Source organism: Melanerpes formicivorus, unplaced genomic scaffold, assembly GCF_026170545.1.
Source record: "Melanerpes formicivorus ecotype bairdi unplaced genomic scaffold, bMelFor1.0.p_v2 SCAF_20, whole genome shotgun sequence".
Classification (NCBI taxonomy): Eukaryota; Metazoa; Chordata; class Aves; order Piciformes; family Picidae; genus Melanerpes; species Melanerpes formicivorus.
Genome location: NW_027142372.1, coordinates 2,836,954 through 2,864,368, shown reverse-complemented (window position 1 = coordinate 2,864,368; position 27,415 = coordinate 2,836,954). Strand labels below are relative to the sequence as shown.

The 27,415-nt window shown below is 42.4% G+C and overlaps 1 protein-coding gene across 3 annotated transcripts; it reads left to right on the top strand.

Annotated features, from left to right (window-relative positions):
- The first annotated feature begins 517 nt into the window (after positions 1-517).
- Positions 518-26,172, top strand: RBL2 (RB transcriptional corepressor like 2). Of its 3 annotated transcripts, none has more exons than XM_068150520.1 (22): positions 518-825; positions 2,107-2,237; positions 3,398-3,598; positions 6,197-6,261; positions 10,079-10,207; positions 11,533-11,693; positions 11,800-11,864; positions 12,585-12,771; positions 14,513-14,679; positions 15,344-15,453; positions 17,038-17,141; positions 17,442-17,579; positions 17,992-18,156; positions 18,698-18,809; positions 19,421-19,693; positions 20,163-20,437; positions 20,980-21,156; positions 21,306-21,377; positions 21,762-21,879; positions 22,935-23,137; positions 23,549-23,713; positions 24,457-26,172. In XM_068150520.1, the coding sequence occupies exons 1-22, from the start codon at positions 628-630 to the stop codon at positions 24,625-24,627; spliced, it is 3,387 nt and encodes a 1,128-aa protein (XP_068006621.1). In that variant the 5' UTR covers positions 518-627; the 3' UTR covers positions 24,628-26,172. The 3 variants fall into 3 exon arrangements, with proteins under 3 accessions (XP_068006621.1, XP_068006620.1, XP_068006622.1); XM_068150519.1 differs by having other exon boundaries at positions 23,546-23,713; XM_068150521.1 differs by lacking the exons at positions 518-825; positions 2,107-2,237; positions 3,398-3,598 and adding an exon at positions 3,968-4,509 and having other exon boundaries at positions 23,546-23,713.
- The last annotated feature ends 1,243 nt before the right edge of the window (positions 26,173-27,415 follow it).

Genomic DNA, 27,415 nt, shown 5'->3' with positions numbered 1-27,415 from the left:
TCTGTGGAACCACCTGCACGTCTTCAGTCACTGGTGTTGTTTATAGTTGCTTCTGTGAGTGCGCTGGACTTCAGCCTCTGCCAGAACTCGAATTCAGCGACTTTCCGGTTGATGGACGCTATCAGTGATGTTGCTTATAAGATCACACACCTACTCCTAAGCAACCACTCTGTCTGCTTCTTCCTCACACGGCTCCTAGGCAGAGGAGCGAAGCCCCTGCTGCCCTGGGAACACCCTCCTCTGTCCTGCCCTTCTCCGCCACGTCAAACCGTCGGAGAGGCAACGGCCAAAGGCGCCTGCCCCTGCGCGTTACGTCTACGTGCCGACGAGGTCGAGCGCGCGGCGCCCCCTCCCGCTGCATTCTGGGAGCAGGGTAGGGGGTGCTGCCGCAGTGCAGGGTGGGAGGGGGAAGCCTGTGGCTTCTCGAGGGGTGTAGTGCGCATGAGCGCAGCGAGGACGCGGATGGGGCGGGTGTTCGCCCATTGCCCAATGAGAGGCCGTAGCGGGAGGCGGGCGGGGCCCGGCGCCTGGGTGTTTGGATTCGAACGCGCGTCGCGACCCTGTGGGGCGGTGGCGCAAGCGCAGTGAGAGGTCGGGCGGCGCTGCCCCCTAGCGCTGGGGTACGGGATGCCGGGCGAGGAGGAGGAAGACACTGAGTCGGGGGTCGGGGGGGCAGCGGCGGCTGCCGCCCCCTCCCCAACAGCCGAGGAGGGGGACACCCGCCAGCGCTACGAGGAGCTCTGCAGCAGTCTTAATATGGACGAGCGCGCCCGCTCTGAGGCCTGGCTTAGCTACCAGAGCATGAAGCTCAACTACACCCTAGAGGTGAGGGGCGACGGCGCGGGAGGGCCGCCTTAAGACAGGGTTTACTAGGGAGCGGCCGCGCTGAGGCAACCGCCTGTATTGAGGCTACCAGCCCAGAGCGGGACAGTCCGACGGGAGGGAGAGGGTTAAGTGGGGGCAGGAAAGGGGACGGCCCTTGAGGCGCGACGGCCTGTCCCTCACGCCGCTGGGCGTTAGCTTGCAGCCGCGTGAGGACACCTTTCGCCCGCCCCCACCCCGCCAGCGCGGGGCTGCTGACGGACGTCTCCGCCCCGGTCGTGAGGAGCGGTGCGCCGCTCGCCTGCTCCGTAGCTGGGGAGAGCCGTGATCCTGAGCCACAGCAGTAGAAGGGTGTTAAAAATAAAAGCGATCGTGTCGCTGTGTCTGTCAACTTCCAGTTTTTAGGTGTCACGCGTTGTGCAGTTATCTCGGTAACGCAAGGTGACACACTCGCTTTCTCAGGAGACGCCTTTAACTGGGTGCCTTTTTAAAAGTAAAGATGGCACTTGTGATTAAAGTATGCCTGCCCAAGGCTCCCCAGGATTCTTTACGAGCTTCTTTGCCCGTGATCCAGGAACTCACTGTGCAGGGCCAAGGGCAACTACGCAGTCGCGGCAGGTGGTCGGTCCTGCGGCGCCAGAGCCGTGTGTGTGTGCCGGAGTGGGGCTCGGTGTGCTCTGGAAACATCTCTGTCACACATGCTGCTTATAACCGCCTGCAAGGGGCTGGGGATCGCAGCGAGGCTCTTGAGTTTTGCTCGAAGGCGAGTTCCTCTGGCCCTGTGATGCTACGTAGCCCAAGAAAACCATGATGAGGGAAAGTAAGGTTTAAAAGGTTTTCGCTGGGATGAATTTTTAGGTGCCAGATCGAGTAATTGCTCTGTCGTGTAATATAGACAAAGATTGAAACTCTGTCTGTCCAGGGTTACAGCTTCTATTTAATGTTTTTAACACCTAAAGAGCGCAAAGTATTTTCATAGGACAAGAGCTAAAAACAAACTATGGGTGAAGTGTGAATTTTATGAAGGTAACTAGTAACTAAGTCTTTTTAGTTTTGACACGATTTTATTGTTATGGTAAGTACTTGTTTATCAGCTGGTTTTGTTGTACTTAAAAAGGCAAAGCAGTTCAACAGAACTTCAAAACTGAATTAATTCTGTCACTAGTTGAGCCTCACTGCTCTGGGGGACAGATCCGTCCTTTTTACTGGTGCTAGGTGCATGGCTGAAAAGTGACTTTTTCTTTTCAGTGAAGTCTTTTCGATGCCTCATGTTTTGATTCACAGGGAAATGATCTGCATTGGCTAGCGTGTGCCTTGTATGTGGCCTGCAGAAAAGCGGTTCCGACTGTGAGCAGAGGGACAGCAGAGGGAAATTATGTATCTTTAACCAGGATTTTGCGCTGTTCAGAACAAAGGTAACTTGTGGGTTTCCGGAGTTTTCAACGTTTAGGAAATCTCAGGGCAGCTGATCAGTTTATGAAATTCGGAATTTGAGAAGAGAGGCTGAACATCTTTCTTGTTTCCTGCTTTTAAAGCTGGAGTCTTGATGTTACAGCTTGTCGCCAGAGAAATCAGAACGTTTTGTTTGGTCATTACTATGTTATAAAACCACTGGTTAATCACAGATCGACTTCTTTAAAATGAGAAAGAAATCAGTCCCTAAGGAATAAATATATCCTTGAAGAGTATGTGCAGTGTTAACTTCTCACACGAGAAACCTTTTTTTGATTTGGTGTGAAAATGTTCACACAATTTGCTGCCTTTTCTTTTTGTGTTGGTGGTGGTTGTTTTTTTAAGATGATTTCACTTTTCATGTGTTCTTCCTTTATGAAACTAAAGTGGTGTCACAACCTGATGAACAAAGTTGCATTGAATGTCCATAAACAATGAAATTAAACCATTGACTTTATTTGTTAACAGTCTGATTGTTTTGTAACCATGTAACAGATTGGCAAGAAAAAGAAGTAAAACGTCCTTATGCGCTACTTCTTCTCATCTCCTTTACGGCTGGGTATTACTATTAGTTGAAACAATACAAGTTGAAACAATATAAGTGTTCCTGTCCAAATCAGAAATTCAGGGAATTGAAGTGTGGGTAAATTGTTTCTGTGATTCAGGCTATCAAAGGCTAATATGTAGGTGTAGATGGAGTGAAAAATAAATGAAACCCAAGTTTATGAAGTGAAATTTACTAAAATGTAGGGGATTTTGCATACCTCTTAGAAACTTCTCAGCATTGTAGAACTCAGTTCATTTTATTTAAGTTAGTAATTTAATCAGAAAAATAAGGAGACTCTGATTTTGCAGTAATCTGACTGATTGTGTCTTTGTGACGGAAAGCCAGAACTGTGAATATATAGTTAATGTGGTCATCAACTGAGGATATAAAAATATTTGTGAGCTGTGTGAGGTCATCCTGGTTTATGGGTGAAGGAGTGGCTCTGAGGACATTGTCATGTTTGCAATACAGCCATTTTAGCTGTAGTCTGGGGAGTAGTTATTGCACTTTTGTTGGAAAGTGTAGCATCTTTCTGCAAAAATACCTTTTCAGATCTAATCCGTTTGGTATTTTCAGCTTGATCGAGTTTTTTAACAAGATGAAGAAGTGGGAAGACATGGCAAATCTACCCTCCCAATTCAGGGAACGAACTGAGAGATTAGAGAGAAACTTCACTGTTTCTGCAGTAATTTTTAAGAAGTATGAGCCCATTTTTCAGGACATGTTCAGATACCCTCAAGAAGATCAACCTCGTCAACAGAGAGGAAGAAAACAGAGGTAAGCTTTCTGTTATTTCCCAACTAACTTTAGAGTGTTACTGTTGTGATGTATAATGAAGCTACTTGGTTTAGTTGTATTTTAATGTTTTCATAGCAGATCTTTATAGTATTAGAACTGGTCTGTTTCTCCTGATGCACAGTACTTTTCAATTCTCTTGTTCAGTTTGTCATATCTGAGAGAAGGAAGTCTCAAAACTGCTATGTTTCTGTCATATAGGTGCTGGCGAAAGGAGGACTGATTAAAATGTGGCTATAGACAAGAGAAATGTTAATGTATTTAAGACGGGAGAGGCTGGAAAAACTTGATTGTTGAGCAATCTGTTTTGCTGCAGTAGCTCATAGAACTACTTGGCCTCTTTCGTTGCCAAGTCATTTCCAACATTTTCTTCATAGGCTTGGATCTTCTGGATCCTCTGCTTTATAGTAGAAGCTTTGTTTCCTTTTCACTGTTAATACTCGGCATGCTGTGAAAATGAAGTGCTAGCCTTTTTTCCTGGTTATTCTGATCTTAACAAGATTTCATCTGTTGGTGCATAGCCTGTGGTTTCTTCTAGTAGTTAGTAGACTGATTTAATCCCAGTCATTTTTTTCATCTTCGTTACATTCAAGTACCATTGTTTTGTTGCTGTTATGGAGTTGTTTTTTCTGCTGGATTTTGGGGTGTTTTGGTTTGGCTTTGCTTGTTTTGGTGTTGCTTGGTTTTGGGGGATTTTTTGTCTCTTCTTTTTTTACTTTTTAAATGTTTTCAGGTTGTTTCTTAGTTGGGTGCTTTGGCATTGATTTTTTTTTTTTTTTTAACATCTTGATCTTCCTGTGAGGATCATTTAGTGGCATTTTTAACCAAATGTTTTTGAATCTGTAATAAAAAACAGAACTATGCCTAAATGATTTTGTTGGAGAATGCAAAAGGTGAGTAAATGAGAATTAGACTGTAAATGGAGTAGAGTTACATACTGAAATGGATGTTTCCAGATAATGTTTAAGTATCCTGCGTATACAGGTGTCTGATCAGAAGAATAAATCCTGCTAGTTTGTTAATTTGGCTGGCAAAATGTGAAGTAACTTTATAAAGATTCTGTTCAAAGATGACACTTCATGGTTTCTGTGTGAAATATTTATTAATTCTGATGTTTAAAACCTTTCAACTTCAAAAACGTGAAGTCTTCTCTGATGGAGTAGCTAAATAAGAAAATAAAAGAATAAAGATGAACAAGCTGCTGGAAAAACAGAAAAGAGTATGACCTCACCATGAATTAATTTGGCCTGCATAAAAGAATTTCCAACTTAACTACTACTGAAAGCAATAAATAGTACTGAATGCAAGCTTGCAGAGCAAGCTCTCTAGATACAGGCAGCCTGATGAAGATTATTTACACAGTGCAAATGGTGCTTGGCTTTGAGGCTCACACATGTTTTAAAATCTAAATTAGACAACTACACTCTTAAAAAGAAATAAAAAATGGAAGGAATGTGATTGGGTTGGCCAAAACATGTCTCTGTGCCATGTCTTTGCTGCTGTAATATTATTCTGCTCTGGGCATGAGTTGTGGTACATGAAATAGCACTTGCAGTGATATGGATACAAGGAATGATGATGTGGTGATACAAAATTTGTCACTAGACGAGTGGTTTTGGTTTAGTTTTGTTTAAATCCACACATTAAATACTTGAGCATAGTGTCTGGGGTTTTTGGGGGTTTTTGAGGGGGGTGAGTGGGGAAGGCATTACAAGCCAAAGACAAACCAATCTTGCTATCTGGAAATGTGAAAGTATGAAGGAGATTTAGAAAAATGGCCCAGTATGCTACATGTGGCACTATTAAGAAATAACACATCCTCAATAATTGCAAAACATTTGATTTAAGAAGGAGCCTCACAAGTGAGTTATATTTCATTTGAAAGCATTTTAAACAAAGGCCAGCAAAGGAATTTGGTTCTGGTAAGTATTTACCATATTTCAGGGTTCTGTGTACTATATAAAACCCTCTACAAAATGCTTTACATGTGTACATAGATTACACTCCCGTGAACACACATTTCTGAAAGGCTTTGCTGTACTGAGTGTATTGATGACATCACACCATGTAATAGTCCTCCAAAAAGATGTGTATGTGCTTCCATGGCTCCGGATGCTCACGGGGAAGCAATTTCAGCTCTGGCTTTCTATTTCAGTTGGCTGTGTGTACAATTTGTTGTATGAAAAAGCAGAAATAACGTTATCTGTAAATTTTAAATTCAAGTAGCTACCTGTTCTTTGGACCTAACATCAAAATTCTGCCTTCAAACATTTAAGCCAGCTATGTTTATATCAAAGTTACAGTGACTTTCTGCTCAAGTCTTGGCATGTTTCTGGTGGAGTCTGCTGTGCTGTTCTGCTCTGATGACATTTGAATCGGTACCTGCAGACTGTGAGGGGTTTGACTTGGCCTGCACTGCACCAATGTGCAGTTTTCTTTGTTACCTTAAATCTGGCTTTGTGGGAAGAGTTGAAGATTTTGTTTTGTAATGATTGAATGTTGTATGATGTTTTACCTGATATTCTACCAGTCTTAATTCATTGAACTTACTGGGTCTCTTCTCATATTTTTCCCCAAAAGGCGACAGCCATGTACTGTGGGTGATGTTTTCCAGTTTTGTTGGGTGCTGTTCGTTCATGCAAAAGGTAAGAGATTTGAAAGTGGCAAACCTGGTTTTGTGAGTCATTATCCTTTATCAGCCCTTTAAACACTGAGGAGTTGTGGGTGTTTCCGAGTTCAGAAATGCCTTTAGGGAAAGGGTCCTCTCAGAACAGCCTGAAGGAACATACTCTGCTTTAACTTCTCCAGCTGTATGTTTTACCTCATGTGGATGGTGAGCTGTATGTCCAAGTAGTTTGTTAGCTTTAATGGGGAATATTTTTACAAAGTTTCTAGTGTTGTGAAGATTTATGATGTAATTCTAAGAAGAAAAAAAAAGAGCTTAGAATTCTAGTGAATTAATATTTAGATGTCGTTGTAATTAAGAAATATGTTTATGTCTAAAGAATAGAATTGTAGCTGTAAATATTTTTCACAATTAGCATTCATATTCTTTTAATTGCCTTTTTGCCACGTTGCTGTCTAAAATATGAACATACACCAGCTGTGTCAGATAATCATACGTGTTGCTGAACAGGCCTGCGGATGCCTTTCATTTCCCCTTCTCTCTTGGACATAGCACTGTATATATAAATGTCTGACTGTCTCAAAGGCTCGCACTGCTGTGGAACACTTAAAGGGCTCCTCTGTTAATGCTTCTGCAGAAATAATGCAATGAACAGACAGCATACTGCAGTGTACAGGTAACCTTTATTGTAAGAGTAGCCTTACAGCTAATAATAGAAGATTTCAGCTCTTTTCTTCATACTGACTGGTGGGAGAAAAAGCTACAGGAGGCAACGTTCATAGGCTTAAACTGTTCAGTCATCACATTTGGTCTGAAGTCTTCCCTCACCGAACTTGCGTCTTAAGAGTTTCTGCATAGAGAGGGCTTTATTCAAGTACTGCTTGGATGAGTGTTCACTGGGAGCTCTGTTTAAGACAGACAGTGTTTTGAGGAAAATAAAGACAAAATTTATATTCCTCACCAAAAGAATGTCTTTGTAGATTCAGATCCATTGATAATTTCCAGAGTTTCAGGTTTTTTTTGTATTTCTTCGTAAGAAAACTTAGAGTAGAAGATAAGTAATAGTTTAACTTCTATAAGGAAAGGGGTAAAAGGAATTATGTTTGGGTTTTGGGGTGTCAGGGAAAGATGGGGTTTTTTGCAATTTAGAAGTGAACCAGAGTGAAGATTGCTACAGTGTGCTGTGATTTCCTTAATTGCCTGCTTTTGAGGGTAGGACAGAGAAGGCTGTCACAACATTGAATTGTCTGGCACCAGTTCTGTTCAATAGAGATCAGCTTTTCTTTTCACACTGTACCACGCTGCGCAGGATGCCAGTAGCTCCAATTTGGAAGTGTTCCTGACAGTGTGACTGTACCTTCCCTGTCAGATCTTTGTACAAAGATACAGAAGACTGTGTGGTATTGCAGGAGTAATGTGCTAATCAGTGTATGTTATCTAGATGCAGGTTATTAAAAAATAATAACCTGCAAATTCCACTTTACTGGGGGAAGAGAAGTCTTTCCTCAACAAGTACATTGCTTACAGCCCTGAAATACACTACGATTTCCATCCTTTTTGTTCAGTCCCACATAGCTCTCTCAAGTAGTATGAAATGCCTCCTCATCTTCTACTGAGTTCAGAGAAGAGTTGGTACTGTACTTTATTTCCACTCAGTCAGGACTTTACTTCTTAAGCACAGTTAGGCAGCTGAGAGAGTAAGTAGGTCAGTCTGAAAAATCAGGTGTTTTTTCTTCTATGATAGATCAGACAGTTGAGAAAAGGGGCAAAGGGATTTAGAGTTTTCTTATGGCCGAGTTACTGCTTACCATGTTTGAGTAACTGTTGCATCAATATTGCTAATTAGCAATAACCTTCAGACAGAAATTAACTTTGTAGAGAATATCATGTTGGTAACACAGCCAATTCTACAAGAAAAAGCAAAAGGAACAGTAATTACAAACTGCCACATTAGCAGATAACTACTGGTGAACTTTAACCGAAGTGTGGCAGCACAAAAATGAAACGTTGGCCAATTAAAGCACTAAGTGTTCATGTTAAGTTCTGTTTGCTGTGTTTTGAGGGTTCACAGTAATCCTTATCATGGCAACCACACATCAGTGGCAAGTTCAGGCTTGTCTCTGATATTTCTGCAAGCCTGAAGATCATTGCCTTTGGTTTCACAAATGCAGAAAGGTCTTGGTCCTGCCTCTGGTACAGTCTGCGACTTTGTTCAGCAGCACTGACATACTGCTTACTGCTTGTAAGGATTTATCTTAACCTGTCTTGACTTTTTTCTCTTTAAAATGGAAATGTCAAAAATAATATCTGCTGCACTGAGATGGCCTGCTTTAATTATTTGGTACGACATTGTGACAGGGAGTAACAACCTATTGTTTGAAATGTCACTGACACTTTGTATGAAACTCCTGACACTTTAAAATTACTTCTGTTTTTGATTGTGATGACAGGAAGGATTGCCATGTTATGACCATTACTTCTTTTAAGACTTTTGTTGGTTAATGTTGCTGTGGTATTTAGGACCTCTACTGCTTTGTTGTGAAAGTTTATGATTTGGGAATAAGTGATGCATGCGGTAATTCAAGTATCATGTAGGCTTCTTTATTTTAAATAGCTCCATTTAAATTCCGCCTTGAAAAGATCTTTCTTTTAGCAAACACAGAAACTGAAAAGTGAGTTTATTACTGTAGGAGAGATTTCTTCAAAGATTTAAGTTTGGTTTTCATAGTGGGCTCAGCTAAGTGCTTTGGAGCTTACCTAAAAAAAAAGGAGTGGATGAGTCATAATGAACACTGAAAAAGTGATAGAAGATCATGCTGTGCATGTAAATTCATGGCATTGTGATTTACAGTATTAATTAATGGTATCATTTATTTTACAAGACTCTTTTTGACTATGACCATTTCTCTAAGCACGTGTCATAAACCTAAATGAGTTCAGTAGAGAGTGAGGAATCTCAATATTGTCTTTGTGAAAGGTGACAAAAGAGCAAAGAGGTCACAAGCATTCCTCCTTGGAGGAAGATGATAAATAGAAAATACTTGAGCTACATCTGAAACCAGGTAACACATTTTAACTCTTGCAAAGCACAAGAGAATTGAAGTTAAATTCATTACTGTTTATAATGAACATGTCCACATCAAAATTTTTGTAAAGAAAATGGACTGGTAAAGAAAAATGATCTCCTGACTCTGAGTTGAACAGCGGGAATGGAAGGAAGGGGCAGCAGTGCTGTTTTTTCTGAATGCTTGGCTCTAGCCTAGTAGAAGGTAAAGTTCTTTGCAACACTTGATCAATGTAGACCTAGGGAGAAGGGCACTACCAGTTGGAACCTTTTCATTCCCCCTTACATGCTTTTAGAACCACAGTCTGCAGATGGGATAGGAATCTGCTGAGAGACATAACACAGCCAGGCAGTGGTGCTTCTGTTGCCAGAGAACAATTTTTTTCTTCCTGGGGGCAGTTTGTGTTATACAGTTTGTGCTGCTTCAGGTCATTTATGCACTGGTTAACCAGGCTGCTGTGAATGAGGGTGTCTGTGATGCCACACTTACCAGCATTTTGATAGGTTTGTTTTCAAAGCAGCACTGTGTATTTGAGGTCCTACACAACTGCTGCTCTTCCTGAAACTGTTTTAGTACACCAGTTGGTGTCTTGTACTGTGTCTGGTTTAAAACCTGCATTCTGTCCAGATAAACTTACGATCTTGTCAGCAAAGCCTGTGTTTCCAAACCTCCACTCTTGATAGTAATACAAATATCAATGATTTCATGGTTAAAAGAATTTTAAATCTGTGCTAATTTTAATTAATGCCTTGTGTCTTTCTAATCTTGAAGGTAATTTTCCTATGATCAGTGATGACTTGGTCAATTCTTACCATCTTTTGTTATGTGCTTTGGATCTTGTGTATGGAAATGCTCTCCAATGTCCTAACCGCAAAGAACTTCTGAATCCTAATTTTAAAGGTATGTTGAAAAAAGCTCTGTGTCCAAAGTCTGCAAGAGCTTTGAAGGCGGCTGAAGTTAGTGTGAATCTGTGTGGTAGGGAATAAGTTGAATAATATTGATTCAAAATATGTGGGAATTAGTATTCTCTGTATCTGACTACATAATTAATATTCTGTTAATGTAGTATCTCATAACAGACTGAATTTGGGCAATAATGTAGTGAGTGAAGAATTTGATTGACTATGGAAATAACCATTGGAGGAAAACCCAAAGTAAAAAAAAATCAGTGAATGACATTTTAATGTGATTAAAAGAGTGCATGGTGATGCAGCCTGTATTGGACATGGCCAGCTGGGGAGTTCCTGTGAGGCAGCAGTTTGGCAATAGCCAGTGCTCAAATTGATTGTTTCTCTCTCATTTCTGGATTGCTGCTTTTCTCCTTATGAAGAGAGTGGAAATGTAGGGGACTTGGTAACCACAAATGCAAATGAATGGTGAGAAGTTTCCACTGAATTTCTGATGTCATTCTTTCCAGGCTTCATTTTCAGTGCTGTACTGTATTCACATTTACTTTGTAGTGGATCAGATGTGAACTGAGATCCTTATCTTAAGTTAATTTGAAGGTGTCCAGACAAGGGCAATGAGGCTGGTGAGAGGCCTCAAGCACAAGCCCTACGAGGAGAGGCTGAGGAAGCTGGGATTGTTTAGCCTGGAGAAGAGGAGGCTCAGGGGAGACCTTCCTGCTGTCTAGAACTACCTTGAAGGGTGGTTGTAGCCAGGAGGGAGTTGGTCTCTTCTCCCAGGCAACCAGCACCAGAACAAGAGGAAAGCTGCACCAGGGCAAGTTTAGGCTCGAGGTGAAAAGAAAGTTCTTCACTGAGAGAGTCCTTAGCCATTGGAATGGGCTGCCCAGGGAGATGGTGGAGTCACCATCCCTGGAGGTGTTCAACAGGGGATTGGATGTGGCACTTGGTGCCATGGTTTAGTCATGAAGTCTGTGGTGATGGGTTGGACTTGATGATCTTTGAGGTCTCTTCCAACCTTGGTGATTCTGTGAAATGTTATAGTTCACCAGTGTTCAACTGATTTTTCTACTAGAACTGATGTTTTTAATTTTTATCACTCAGTATCTAATTTTTCTAAATCTCCTGACTCAAAGCTGACTTTTGATATATTATCAAACTGAGTGGGTATTATATAAGTAATAATTCTTTCAAGGAAAATTATTAGCTTCCTGTTTTAATTTCACACTACCTCAAATCAACTACATAGCACAGTATGTAGTTTTAATAAAACAGGATATGGATTTGGAAAACTAAATAACAGAGTACTCTTAATTGTAGGTCTACCTGAAGACTTTCATAGCAAGGATTACAAAGTGTCTTCTGATCCTCCCTGCACCATTGAAAAACTGTGTTTGTTGCATTATGGATTAGTTTTAGAAGCAAAAGGCATCAAGGAACATTTTTGGAAGCCATATATTCGAAAACTTTTTGACAAAAAGGTTGGTAAATGCCTTAGTTACGTAGAAAAAATTCTCCTGACTCATAATCTTCACAGCCTTTTTTGAGAACTGAAATGTCCATCCTTTGTTCTTAACTCTCTTACAGCTTCTAAAAGGAAAAGATGAGAACTTGACTGGTTTTCTAGATCCTGGGAACTTTGGAGATAGCTTGTGAGTCACTGTAGTTGTGGTTTGGTTTGTATGAGATCTGCAATACAACTGCACTTGTGTTACTGTCTGTGTTAATAGCAGTACCAGCTAGCTGGCCTGTGCATTTATTAGTGTTTATACATCACATTTTGTTTCCATTCCTTTTCTTTATGGCCTGGGGCATATTTGAGAGAAGAATCATTGTTCAGGGTGATGCTACTTCATGTTTGCCTTCAGTCTTATATTTCTGTTTCCTCAGTCTGGGGGATATTTTTGTATACAACACAGTATTCATAAGAAAGAGATGTGGGAGCACACTGAGTAAGGGGGAAGTGGGAGGGAAAAATTGGGTTTGATAGCATTTTTTTCTTTATAAACCTCAAGGTGCTTATGAGTAGGACTGACTTTCTTCTAAATGGTATGAAAATGGTGTACACAGTTTATGATGATGTGATGCTGCAGAAGTCTGCAAAGTTTCCAGCCAAACAGGAGTTCTCAGTGTTTTGTTACATTCCTCCTGTAGCTGCAGTAAATGGCAAAAGCCATCGGGTATAAGGGGGAGAGAGTGTCCTTGCCCCTGTTATGTTTAAGATACTATAAAGGAGCTCCAGTGCTTAAGTCAGGGTTAAAGGAAGTACTGAAGTAGTGTTCTAGCATGCCAGAACAGTGTTCATGAAGTAGGTGGGGGAACAAAGCACTGTGTAAAGGAGGTGTGCCTCTCTCCTTGTCTTTCTGCTATAGCAAAGCCATCAACAAGGCCTACGAGGAGTATGTTTTGTCAGTAGGAAATCTTGATGAGCGCATATTTCTTGGGGACGATGCAGATGAAGAAATTGGCACTCTGACAAGGTGCTTAAATACAACTTCAGGAATGGAAACAGCTGAAAGGGTACAAGTGAAGGATAATTTGCAGCAGCACTTTGACAGAGTGAGTATGTATGGAGAAGTTGGGTTAGTCTATGTCTTCTGAAGAGGAAGCGCTACTACAATTTGCCATCTTCATTGTTGAAGGTGATCTGGGAGCGTGCACAGCAGGGCAGAGTCAAGTTTTGTCATGGATTAGATATGTTGTTTATTTCTGGGTTTTCTTGGGCAGAATTTTCTCCAAGCATTTGGGTTTTCTTTGTTTAAATCCAGTAGAGAAAATACTTAGGTAATTAGCTAAAGATTAGGCAAATCAGGTGAAGATTTTCAGGCACAACAGAACAGGCAGTTCTTTGTGGTTCTTTGGCAGGTGCTGAGTTGTCCTGCAACTAACTGCTGGGCTCCTCTGGACCTGTCTCCAACTTCCTCTTCCCTCACATCTTCGATATGCAGAGGTTTTTGAACTTACACAAAGCTGCTCAGTGCTTTGCTCTCTGCATTTTTGTTGTGTTTAACAGATGTGCTTTAGTTCTTAATACATCTGTTTACAGTTGTTGTGAAATCACTAGAGAATGGACTTCACCTTGCTTGCCTAACAGGAGGATACATATGTCTTTGTATATAAACAGCACAGAATCTGCTCTTTGAGAAGATCACTACATGTTACAGAACAGTGAGATGAAGACTTATAAAATGATCAGGGTCTTCATGGGACATCAGAGTAGCTTTTGAAAAACAGGCAGTGGCTCTGAACACAAGACAGGTATACCTGTGACTGCACAGAGTAGTGAATGTTCCTGGAGATAGGAAAGATGCATTAAAGGAGGAAAGATACAAGAAAGCCAAATAAAGCAGGATATAAGCTGTATTAGCACAATTAGATTACAGAGGGCAAAAGGGTACAGGACTCTAGATCACTCAAAGAGTTATGTGGTCTGTTGCTAGAGTGATGAAAGATAAAGATAACCTTATCTGCAGAATTGGTGCAAACAGGTCAGAAGCAAGGAATTAACTATTTAAAGAAATAATCAGCCTTTAAGTTTTGCTGACACAGTTCTGGGTGCCTAACTCCTGGAGAAAGGAAATACTGTGGGCTGGCAGCTGCAATATTTTTGTTCTCTCACGTGCTCTGGGAAGTCCAAGGCAGAGCTAGAGGGACCACCTCTCCTGCTCATATGGAGACCAAGATAAATGGTCATGGGGTGCAGAGACAGAACTACATCACACTGGGGAGTGTATGGGGAACAGGGAAGCAGTATTGAGAGCCAGCCCTCATGGTGAAAAGACTGCAAAATGTAAGGTATCCATGCACTGGTTTTGTATTTAATGTGCTTCATGTTCAATTATTTTGATGGGATGGCTGATACAAATTAATTGAAATGCTGATTGTTAGATTGAGGAGGACTTTTCAAGTTAAGTGTTAAAGCTGCTCACAGGAATCCCTGGCTCAGTACATTTCTCAGAGCTACACCCACCTTCGGTACTCAAGGGATAGGAGAGCACTGCTGCGTGTTTTCTTTTTTTTTTTCCTCTGTTAGATTGGCCTAGATGTTTGTTTCACAATTCCAGGATCTGTGTTTCAGTGTAAGGTCACATCCTCTCTGATCACACGTTTGATACAGACCTCCAATCTTTGATTGCTGGCTGTCAGCTGGGACAGGGAACTGGTTCAGGTTGTTGTACTCCTAGCCATTTTTCCCAGGCGTATGTCATGGCACAGGAGAAAATTCTATAGCTTGACACTTCTAGATTATGACCTAGGTTTGATCTGTGTACAGTTTTATGCTTACTTTTTGTCCTTATAGTCCAAATCACTTAGGATTACAACCCCACTTACTGGCCGCAAGTACATTAAAGAAAGCAACCCTTATGTGACACCAGTTTCCACTGCAACATACAGTCTGAGCCGCCTTCATACAATGCTGGCAGGACTGAAGAATGCCCCCAGTGAAAACCTGGAGCAAATACTCAGGTAAGTTTTATTTTCAATGAACCAAATAATTTTATTTTTAATTAGTTTTAATAACAAACATTAATGCTAAACAGTGTAATTTAAAATACAGGTCAGTCTTGAAAGGCTCTGCAGTAGATTAGGATCCAGATGGACATTTCAATTTCAGAAGACTTTTTGTTCTGTTTATGTAGACACATTGGTCCTTAAGAAGCAATGGCTGTAAGAACATAACAGCATTTAAAACCCAACAGTTCTGAGTACCAGCAAACTGGTAATACAAAATGTTCAAGATGCTTCTTCCCACAGTGAACAAATCTCACTGTCTAGCAAATCACTCCATACTGCAGGAGAGACAAAATAAAACATGTCCTCTATAGCAATAGACTGTTGATTCAGGTACAAAATACTTTAAAACCATTTTATCATACAGAAAACAGTGTTTAAACATTTCTCCTTGATCATGAGAAGTTGTGCATCTTTATTGCAGTGTATACAAGACCAGTGTGGCGCAGCCATTCTGCAGTGCACATAAAGATAGGCAGATGTCGATGGGGATATAGTGTTACTGTACAGCAGAGTTATAGTTTTGTGCTCTCATCACATTATAGAAGTAGTTGTAGAGTTTTATTTATTTTGCCTCAACTGGAAGAGTGCATTGAAAATGTTTGGTTCCTGTTTTTAGGGCCTGTTCCAGAGATCCTTCTCAATCTATTGCCAACAGGATAAAAGACATGTCTGAAGTGTACTGCCAGAGCATGCAGGCTGAAGGAGAGTTCAGTAACTTTTCCAAAGGTGGGAAACATTTTGCTTACACAGATACCAATGAAAGTGCCTGTCAGCACACCGAGCTCTTGGAATTAACTCAGTTTTGCTTACAGGTTATGCTTTAGCACAAGTCTCTTTCCTATTGCTTTTGTCTTTTCCTGTATTCTTAAGGTATTTAAGGTAAATTTCAGTCCTGCATACAATTTTATAATCATCCTTAGCTTAAATCACTGGAATTTGACAATACTTTCATTTCTACAGGAGTGAAACTAAAAGCATGCTTACGGGTACCATTTTTTCTCTTAAGTAGAAGAATGATAGCTATAGGCTGGGGTCAGAGTGGCTGGAGAGCTCCCAAACAGAGAGGGACCTGGGGGTGCTGATTGACCGCTGCCTGAATATGAGCCAGCAGTGTGCCCAGGTGGCCAAGAGGGCCAATGGCATCCTAGCCTGCATTAGGAATAGTGTGGCCAGCAGGAGCAGGGAAGTCATTGTGCCCCTGTACTCTGCATTGGTTAGGCCACACCTTGAGTACTGTGTCCAGTTCTGGGCCCTCAGTTTAAGAAGGACATCGAAACACTTGAACGTGTCCAGAGAAGGGCAACAAGGCTGGTGAGAGGCCTTGAGCACAAGCCCTATGAGGAGAGGCTGAGGGAGCTGGGATTGTTTAGCATGGAGAAGAGAAGGCTCAGGGGAGACCTCATTGCCCTCTACAACTACCTGAAAGGTGGTTGTAGCCAGGAAGGGGTTGGTCTCTTCTCCCAGGCAACCAGCACCAGAACAAGAGGACACAGTCTCAAGCTGCACCAGAGGAGGTTTAGACTCAAGGTGAGGAGAAAGTTCTTCACTGAGAGAGTCGTTCGTCATTGGAACGGGCTGCCCAGGGAGGTGGTGGAGTCACCATCCCTGGAGGCGTTCAAGAGGAGATTGGATGTGGCACTTGGTGCCATGGTCTAGTCATGGGATCTGTGTTTATAGGTTGGACTCGATGATCCTCGAGGTCTCTTCCAACCTTAGTTATACTGTGATACTGTGCTAATAGGGATGGCATGGATTTCTGTGACAGTAATGAAAAACCTGAGTGTCTGGGGTCTTCAAAGACCCTACAGCAATGCTGCTTGATACACAAGGATGGATTAGTACAGCTATTAAAATCCTGTCAGTATAAACACCAAACATTATTTGCATTGTTGTCAGTCTGCAAAGATGGATTAAAAATAAGGAAGATGCTCTTGTTTCTTACTAGGGCCTTAATCTATTTTTGTCAGCATAGTTGTGTCAGTTTTCTGTTGCACTGTACAAGATGGATCTATACAGGAATACTTTTCTGTGTCTTTTCTAAACTTGAAATAGGATAGAGTGTTAAGGATTGCTCTTACACATGGTGTTTTCATAAAAATAGGGGTTCAGTACTGAATTACTGTGCACTCACAGGTCAGTGCAGCATAGGAGAGGGACACCTAACTGGTTTGTAGTCTTATTTTAAAGATGTTAGCCACAGCTACACAGGAATCCACACAAGCCCCTGACTTGTATTGCTATAGCTTAAGACAAAGAATATCCTTCTTTGACCACAATTCACACAACTGTTTCTGTTTAAAATCCCTGCAGATGCTGTCAGTAAGCACTTCCGGCGTGCTGAGGTGCTATACTACAAGGTCTTGGAGTCAATCATTGAGCATGAAAAGAAGACACTGGGAGATGCTGACTTATCTGTAAGGAAAACTAATCAAATTGTACCCTATTTTTGAAGTTGGGCCTACAGCAAAGAAAACCATTTGTAAAGCAGAATAGACAACTCTTTAAGGGTAAATCTGACAAGCTGCTCACAAGTACCCCTGAATAGAAGACAGTGTACAGGAAATAATTTGTTTAATGAGCAAAAAATCTGTTCTCTCTTACAAAATAATTTTCTCTAAGCTTGATAATCTTGCCATTGAGGCAGAATAGAAAGCATTGTATTGTTCCATAATTACGCTGTAAATTAGGCATTAAAACTTGCCATTTTCTTTCAGGCAATACTGGAGCAAGATGTGTTTCACAGATCTCTGCTGGCCTGTTGCCTTGAGATAATTACCTTCACCTACAAGCCACCTGGAAACTTCCCCTTCATCACTGAAATATTTGACATTCCAGTTTATCACTTTTATAAGGTAAAGTGTTTCATAGCTAGAAGTACTTAGCAAGTCATGAGTGTTCTTTTAAGTAATCTCCTTACCTTACCTGAACCCTTGATTCTGAGCTTCACCCCTTTCTCTATTGGAAAAGTATTACCCAGGTGTCTGTCATTCTGGGCATTTAAAAATCACCACCCTGTTAGCTGCTGAACAGAGCAGTACCCCAGCACCCACATCTTACCTACTACATCAACTGTTCTCCCAACACTGCTTGCCATATTTGTTTAGAAAGGGATAAATGCCTGTCTTCTGCTAAAGCTGCAAGACAAGATACGATTCAGTCACACTAATGCAGCCCTACTATTTCTGTTTCTCCATGAAAATAAGCAATTAGATCTTTGTGTAAGAAGCAGCAAGTATGTGATGTTGATCGTTATCTGCCTCACAGGTTATAGAGGTTTTCATCAGAGCAGAGAATGGCCTTTGTCGGGAAGTAGTAAAACACCTTAATCATATTGAAGAACAGATCTTGGAAAGCATGGCATGGAAGCAGGAATCCATACTGTGGGACAGAATCAGAGAAAATGAAAACAAAGTTCCTACTTGTGAAGAGGTGGGCGCTGCATTTTATGTTTTACATAATGTTCTTAATCAGACAGGATGGTAGAGAGTGGATGTCAGACCCTGGAGGAGAGGCTTTACATGTCCAAATTTCAGTTTCATCCTACAAGGTCATCAGTGTGGAGAGACCAGTCAGTGTGGTGTGCTCTGCTCTGCACGTCTCTACAAGAGACCTCCAACATGGAGCTGAGAGGCTTCTTACCCAGTACTTGCAGAACACCATGGAACAGTGAACAACACAGACAAGCAGGGAAGGTTTGGACTAGTCACCCTTCAAAAGATTACTAGACAAGAATAAACTTAAGTGCAGACTTTGAGTTGTAGTCACAGAAAGATGTAATAGTCCTGTATCTTCTAGAGCAGTGCAGGCATTGCAGGGTTGCAGTTAAGCTGACAGTAAGCTTTTCAGTGTTCCTCAGTTTATTTTTTTCCCTAGGGTTTTGCTGTTCAACATTCATAGTGCAAAAGCTTTTAAAAATGTGGTTCTTAGGCAATTTGGGCTCCAGCCACTCATGAAAGTATCAACTTTTTAGGTAATGCCACCTCAGTACTTTGAGAGATCAGCTGGGAATAGTGTTGTAGGTTCACCATTGACACCAAGACGGATAAATGAGGTTCGTGCTGAAACTGGAGGACTAGGAAAAGGTGAGACTTTAAGCACAACATACTTGGATATCTGAGACGGTGCCTTGAATTGTTCAGTCTAAGTGGTGTACAGCAAGGAAGCTGCTCTACTGTAGGTACACTGCTAATTGCAAACATTGGTAAATGGTATTTCTGTCACAGCTTTGATGTCTGAAACAAATGCATTCATCACTTCAGTGTGAACAGAACACTGGTTTGAGAGGGTGTTTTCAGGAGGTTTTGTGTATGAACACCATAGATATGTACATACCTATGTACAGACTATCCCTATAGTAACGGTTATACACACACTCTGCTTGGGTTTTGATCAGTATCACTGGAAGAGTTTGCTTTGTTATTCCAGGTGAGGAGCCTCTATTTTAGTTAAGTGAGGTCTCAAACTACTTCTTTGGAGCAATAAACAATAGTGCATCAGCTTACAAAAATAACACAGCATTATTTGAGGTGAAGTCATCTCTAACAGCAAGCTGTAGACCACTAACGTAGACATAAGCCATCTTTAAAAATGTTTCCTGAAGAGCTTTGCATGAAATGTTTAGGTTCTCAGATTTCTGTCAGCTATTGGCATAATCAGGGATTATACCACAAGTGTGTTCTTTTCTAATCTGCAGGCCTCTCATCCTCTCCAACTACCCTGTATGACAGATACAGTTCTCCTACAGCCAATCCTACCAGGAGAAGGCTGTTTGCTGATAACGACACTCCCTCTGACAGCGGAACACCCGGGCGAGTTTCCCAGCAGCCTGTGGTCAGTACGGTGCCGGTTCAGAACATGAATCCCGAAGCCATGTCAGTAACGCCGGTGCCCGGTCAGACGCTGGTTACAGTTGCAACTGCCACTGTAACAGCCAACAATGGGCAAACTGTCACCATACCTGTACAAGGTGAGCGAAAGGATGCTGGAAAATCCCATCAGACTGTTAGTAGAGAGGGAGGAACAGTGTGCTAGTGGAGGAAAAAGCACATTTAAAGGTTGCTAATTAGGAAAAATTACTGGAGCAGATGAGCAGAAGTTAAAACACAGACAGCACAGTGGGCTCTGGCTGCCAGCATCCTTTTAAAACTTTGTTGTTTCAGTGAGACAGCCTTCCTCAAATGGCTCAGGATTGAAGTTGCATTAGCATGGAAAACTTAGTTCCATTTCAGTATCTTCTTGTCTCCTGCTGAGGAAAAGTATTTTGATGAAATGATTTCATATAATATGCCTGTATGCAGTCATAAGGAACTAGTAAAACAATTACTGAAGTCTTAACAAAACCAAAACTAACCCCCAGCCAACCACAACCACTCTTTCCAACCCTCCTTCACTTGCTCTTATCTCAGAGGTTCTTACTTGAATTTCTTAACTTGTAGGTATTGCCAATGAAAATGGAGGAATAACTTTCTTCCCAGTCCAAGTTAATGTAGGTACCCAGCCCCAAGCTGTCTCTGGTCCCATTCAGCCTCTCAGTGCCCAGACTCTTGGCAGTACCCTGAACACTCAGATGACAGGGGCAACTCTGCAGCTGCCAGGCCAGTTAACTGTTCAGCAGATCTCTCCTGGAGAGCAGAGACAAACGCAGCAGTTGACCACTGCCACGTCCACCAGGCCTCGGAAGATGGGCTCACTTGCACTCTTCTTCAGAAAGGTACTTTTCAGTCTGATCTGTCCTTTGTATGGCTCGACCTCAATAAGACTTAAGTGATTGTTACAGTATGATAAGAGGCTGTGCCATTTCCAAGTTATATAAACCTACCTGAAGGTGTCTTTCCTTACATGTGGGCAACTTCTCACTAGCAAAGGAGTAGACTTATCACCATGGCTATCACATCACCAGTTGTGAAGCAGATGATGCAGTTGGCTGGCTAGTACTACAGAAATTCTAATTTCTTTAAGGCTCTTCAAAAGAAAGAAATTCACCTTTGAGGCACTCTGGTTTATTGAATACAGTGGTGGCTGTAGGCTATGCAGCGTGCTCAGGACAACTCAGAATGTAAGCTTCAAACAAATGTTTTCATAGTGTCAGTTCCAGTACTGAGAATATGCTTTGTAAGCAAAAAGGGCCAATTTGGTTGTTCTTTGGGCTTATCATTCGCACAAGTTCTACAGGTGTGCAAGTCTGACCTGCTCTTTCACTGAGTAAGAAAAGCAGTGCTGCTGTGGCTCTGAGCACAGTCTCCATTCCAACAGGTGTATCATTTAGCTAGTGTCCGTCTGAGAGATCTCTGTGTTAAGCTGGACATAGCTGATGAGCTGCGGAAGAAGATCTGGACATGTTTTGAGTACTCCTTAGTGCACTGCCCTGAAATCATGATGGACAGACACCTGGATCAGCTGCTGATGTGTGCCATCTATGTAATGGCCAAGGTACGTGTTCAACAAAGCAAAACTACAAAACTGCTTTTAAAACTTAATATTCTGAAGATTGCAAAAACCTAAAGCCAACCAAACACCACAGTGACTAGCAAACAAAATTCCAGAGAAACTCTGAGTCTTTTCTGTTCATCTCCTCTTAGGTCACTAAGGAGGATCAGTCATTTCAGAACATCATGCGCTGCTACCGGACACAACCACAAGCCAAGAGCCATGTGAGTACAGTCAGCATTACACAATGTGCTATCTGCTTTATTAATTAAATGCCTTAGTTCTATTTTAGGAATAGGTCACTTGGAAAGCAGCATCTAGTAGTAAATAAATGCAGACTATGAGCTGTTCTCAAAAGCCATCAGTCATAAGCCAAAATCCTGCACTTCTGAAAGCTTTTTATGCCAAACTACACCTTAAATAGAAAATACTTTTACTTAAAACCTAAGGCAGCAGTGCCTTCTGGGCAATGCTTCTCTTAGGAGGCTGTTTTTTCCCCTGCCAGAAGCCATTTGATAAACCCTGGTGAAGTTTCTAACAAGACTTTCCTGCCTCTGTCACTGCACATCTCACCATCATTCCCTTTTTGGGCCCCTCTCTCCCTGTAGGTGTACAGGAGCGTCCTGATCAAGGGCAAGAGACTCCGCTGCCGCTCTGGTAGCACTGACAGCAGCAGCCAGCAGAGCTCACCTACAGACAGAAGTAAAGAGGTTAACAAAGAAAGGAGTAAGTGATTTCAAATTCCACCTTTGGTTTTGATTCCACTTCTAAAAAACACTGCATAGAGTTAGATTTTGGGCTGCCCTGCCCTAAACAGTTCCTTTTCCAGTAAAATTGGACACCAAGGATATAGCAGTAACATGTAAGTGCTGCTCTAACTCGGTCTTAATGTTACATCCGCTTTGACAGTTTTGAGTCTGTCACCACATGCACTTACCAGGTGACCATGATGAGTGACCTGAGCTCTTGGAGTTTGTATGATGAGAAGAAATCTGTGCTAGCCCATCTTCACAGTTACTCTCTTAACACAGTGATAGAGCTGCAGTAGCTGGCTGTCTTTAGAGACAGAAACAAGCCAGCCACCCACAGCATCTCTTTCAGCATAGCCGACATCTCTGCAGAGTCTTTCCTTGGTATTTGAACTGACAAGTTTTCCTTGAATTAACTTCTACAAAGGAAGTCAAACAGCAGATTCTGTATATTCCTGCCACCAGTTTTCAAGGTATTTAATAATTGGACTCAGCTGTAGGTACAAATGTCTTCTGTCATGGAGAGGTGGCAGGGAGGGCAGGAAAAAGAAATATGAATTTTGCAACTTCCCTGATTAAAGCATCAGGAAGTGTTGCCAAGCTAAATGTTTCTACTACTGGCTAAAAAAGCCTATCGTTCCTGGTGTGAAACGCTGCCAGCTGGCACCAGGAAGGTGCTGCTGTTAAAGTATAGCACAAACGCCTGAAAAGGGAGCCACAGCTCTGCTGACACTGTGATGGAACTTAGCTCACACAGAACAGCCACTTGCAGTTTATGCAAGCAGAGGTCAAGAAGCAGAAGTGTTTCTGCACAGGGCCTCAGCAGTGTGCTGTGGCTGACAATGTGCTACTTTTGGTAAGGGAGGGTGCTAAGGAAACAAAACTCTCCTGGCCAATATTGATACTAGGGCAGTGGTAACAGCCATTAATGTATCTGAAAGGCATTTCTGTAGGCAGCAAGTGTCTGGGACCTAAGGCACTGAAGTGCACTGAACAGCTGTGGCTAAGGCAGAGCCTGCTCTCATCTTGCAGGCAGCCGAGACTCCAGCCCAGTGATGCGCTCCAGCAGCACGCTGCCTGTGCCCCACCCCAACAGCGCACCCCCCACCCCAACCCGACTCACCGGCCCCAACAGTGACACAGAGGAGGAAGAGCGAGGGGACCTCATACAGTTCTACAACAACATCTACATCGAGCAGATAAAGGAGTTTGCCCTGAAGTACACTTCAAATGCAGTAAGTTACCTTCTGTGCTGCTTCTCACTAGTGAGTAGGTTTTTTTACTGTACATGCATTAAGTGCTCATAGCCAACCTCAACTGTAAGCAAATACTAAGGACTACATTCTTAACGACACTGCTCCTTGAGGACATCCTCTGCTGCTAGAATACAAAGTACTTTTGATGCCCATTTGCTGTTTCCTCCTTTATGAAATACACAGCACTGAGCAATATCATCTGCCAGTCTCCCAGACAGGGTTGGAAAAATAAAAAAAACTACTAATCTGGCCTACTAGGATGACAAAACTTTGTGTCTGTTCAGATATGTGTGGTGAACTGTTTAAGTTGACAGCTCCCAGAAGCTTTACTGCAGTAACATCTGAGATCAGGCACCAGCTCATGGGTGATTTCCCTTTTCTCTCAAGCAGGCTGACTCTCCTCCACTCTCACCCTACCCCTTTGTAAGGATCAGTTCCCCCCGAAGAGTGCAGCTGTCCCAGAATCACCCCATCTACATCTCACCACACAAAAATGAGTCTGCTCTCTCTCCACGAGAGAAGATCTTCTATTACTTCAGCAGCAGCCCATCTAAGGTGAGACTTGAGAGTTGCATTTGTAATCCTTGCTTCTGCCCTCTCTAATTGCACTACCAAAACGTTGTGCAACAGCCTCTCTGTTTATATTGTCTAGCATGTACTTTCTCACAGAACGCTTCAAGCTGTCAGTGCAGGTATCTAAGCTGCTGCAAAGCAATGACTTGTCCAAGCTCCTTGTGTACTTTTGAGAAGTCACTCTTTGTGCTGACACACACAAAGGCCACGGGAGGCATGGCAGGGGTGTGTTTTGCTTTCAGGGAGCAGATTGCTTGCTACAGAGACTGTGCAAAGAGAACATTAAGTACAGCACATGCTCTTATCTACCTCATGTGTGTAAAAAAATATAAATCAATCCTCCGAACGGCTCTCAGCATGAAAAGACTTACCAGGTGAGAATGCCATAGGCTGAATTCTGTCCTCTGGTCACCAGCAGTGAAGCTGGAATCCTCCCTGAGAGCCATCTTCGTTCTGGATAGGAACTGTTGCACTTGTGGTGTGAGATCACAGTTGTAACTGACTGGAAGGCCTTTCAGCAATACATGCATTGACACAAGCTGGCTTGACTTTGAGTAAGGCTCTGGCATACTCCAGTAATGGAAAGACCATTACAGTGACTGAAAGGTTTGTCTGTCCCAGGACACACCTTGTCCAGAAACCAAGCGTACATAATCCCGCTATAGTGCAATTAGCAAAAGTCACAATGAGAAATAATTCTCACTTTGTCCTCTCCTCCTCTCCAGAGGCTCAAGGAAATTAACAGCATGGTTAGAACTGGAGAAACTCCAACAAAGAAGCGAGGCATTCTCTTGGAAGATGGTACTGAAGCACCAGCTAAGCGAATCTGCCAGGAGAATCACACAGCTCTGTTAAGACGACTACAAGATGTAGCAAATGACAGAGGCTCTCACTGAGGCCCAAGGTTCAGCACAGGTATTCCCATGCTGCTGCTCCACAGGGCCCAGCTGCTTCGCTCATCCCACTGCCACCACACTTTCGCAAGTGTCTTCAGCCAGGCTCTCCTCCTCCCACCTCTGGCCCTCTGTACCTGCCAGGAAGGGGCCTGAAGAGCATCCTCCACAGCCCTGGGACCTTAAGGATACCCTTCAAATCCTGTGACCCACCCTGACCCCATGGTTAAGCTCATCAGAAGGCAAGTGCTCCACCTCCAGACTTTGGCTTTGGAAAGCAGATGAGGAGCTTTCCTGTGCTTGGAGAAGGCACTGCTACCAGATTTATACCTTGCAGCAGGTATTTAACTCCCTTTGCTCTAACCAGCATCCTCACACTGTTTGCAGCAGTGTGTCACCACTTTCATCTCTGGCTTAGGAAGCTGTACATGTGTCAGAGGGCAGTGCTGTGCTAGGGGAACTGTATTCCACCCTGTCCTGCTTCTTACAATAGTGACCTCTGCAACAATAATGACTTGCAAGGAAGATTCCAGATGGGAATAATCTCAAGGAAGCGGTCTGAACAGATTTCTTCCGTATTCAGGATGTTTTGTGTGCCCAGTGTCATGGGTTCAGCCACCTTGTTTTGCTTAAGTGTTTGGGCACCTTGTACAAAGATAGAGGGTTTTGTTTATCCATTGGTTTTAGCTGTGCAATGTTTCCACGTGAACTCACGTTCCAGGGTGGCACTTTTGATAGGGCTGTGACGCGTCAGTTTTAAGGCAGATTAGTTTTGCTGTATATTTGCAATGGCACTTTCTAAATGTGAATATTTTTTTCAAAGGCTGACTTTGAGCTATTACTCTGTATTAAAGCAATTTGACTTTTGTATTTATTTTCAAATTGACATCCCATAGCTCCCCTCTTCAGCAAATGGCATTAAGAATTCATTCTCTCTTGATGTATACGCAGTACGGATGCAGGAAGCTTGGGATGTTTGCTTTTTTTCCAAGGAATTTTATAGGCTTGTGATTTTTTTTAGATGACTTGTCTTGAGAGTCAGGAAGGGGCCACCTCACTTAGCCATTGGAAGGACAGCAGTGTCCATCTCTCCAAATGTACCATGCTTTATGGTTTATTTATAAAGAACAAGGCTTGGCAGGGGTGTTACAATGGACTAAATCAAGCTGTCTGGGAGAAATCTCTTCCCTACTAACAGGATAAGGAAGTGGTGCATAGTGGTGGTGCACAGTTGTTTTCCTTGAAAATAGCTCAGAAGTATGTATTAGGTAAGCACTGAACACAAACCACCTGTACAGAGCACCAGTTCGCTCCGTTTCATAGCACAGCTGGGGACAGGGGTGCTGTTTATGTCAAGTGTAGCACACTCAGATTCCAGTTTTTATAAATAAAGGAAGCAAAAGTTAAAAGCTCCACATTTTCAGTCATTCCTGCTCCTCTGAATAATGGGAAAACTTAAGACCTAATTGCACTGTAAAAACTGAAGTACAATAAAACCATCTTTCATTCTTACCTGCATAATAAAAAGGCAGAAGTTGAGAAACTGTACCTGTGCTGTAAAAATACTTATAAAAATGTCGGTTCCTGTTCCTGTGCACCCCGTTATGTTTCTTTGTATGAGAATACTGCAACTGTATTTTTCAATGAAGAATTTATAAACTCACCATTTCATGTTTCTCTGGGGGGCAAAAAGGCATCCCATGGGCAAAGCCAAAAATAGCCTGCAGCTCTCAAACACTGGCCTTGAGCTGTTCCTGCAAAAGGAAAGTATCAAAATGACTATGTACAGCTAGGGCCCATAAGGCACCTGACATGCCCCAGACTGCAAGACCATCAAACACTGCAAATAATTGGTTAACATTAGTCACACACCAGGACAAAAAAAAAAACAAAAGAGTCTCTCTTCCCCCAGGTTTAGTCCTCCTGTCTGCTGTGAATGAGTTTCCACCTGTTGCTATGAAGAGCTGGGCACAGAAGAGGGGTAGTGCCCAGGTTGGCAGTGGCTAGGGGTGGGGTCTCTCCCCACTGCTCCTTCCTCACGTCAGGCCCTGGAACAGCAGCAAGCTGCTCTGTGGGTCTTGCAGGAGCTTTTCATACAAGATCTCACATTTTAATCCACTGACAGAATTATTTTCATACATGCTGGCCTGTGGATGCATTAATTGATATCGACAGTATCAGTTTAGTGCTCATTCACCTACCATGCTCCTGGAGCAGCCTCTTACTACATAAATCCAATTACAGAAAGATGTAGTTAGTGTTCTCTCTCCTCCTCAACTTAATAAAAAGATAACTCATTCTGAAATAAAAAACATCCCACCTTCTTCAAACAGAGAAAATAAATTACATTTCAGCAAACTATTAGCATAGATTTAGCTTAGAACAATCCAACCTGCTCACCAGACTTGGAGAGGTCCACGACAGCTCCAGCATAAAGGAAATGCACTCAAATAACCATTGCTTTTACTAGTCCACATCCTGTCATTCTCCTTGTCCTTATTTTGACCAACTGGTGTTTCTTAAATGCCAACAACCACCAGACAAAACAGAACCAGCCCCCTCTCTGACCTGGCTAGGTCAGGATCTGCCCCATACTTACCTCAAGCCATCAGGCAAGTGTGGGGATCTGGGAACTTTTATGCTTTGGAGAGCCATAGGAATTGAGTCCCGTGCCCACCCTGCTGCAGCCAAGATGAAAGAGCATCCCAAGATTAGAAGGGATTAAACTTCCACACAAGTTCTTCACCTAAATGTCTTGGGAAATCTGCATGTCAGTGATTACCCACTTACT

Excerpts from the sequence above, each read along its gene's own strand:
- RBL2 (XM_068150519.1), top strand. The coding sequence starts at position 628 with ATGCCGGGCGAGGAGGAGGAAGACACTGAGTCGGGGGTCGGGGGGGCA. Across the intron at positions 2,238-3,397 it reads TTGCGCTGTTCAGAACAAAG|CTTGATCGAGTTTTTTAACA; the intron begins GTAACTTGTGGG and ends TGGTATTTTCAG. Across the intron at positions 23,138-23,545 it reads TGAAGTACACTTCAAATGCA|CAGGCTGACTCTCCTCCACT; the intron begins GTAAGTTACCTT and ends TTTTCTCTCAAG.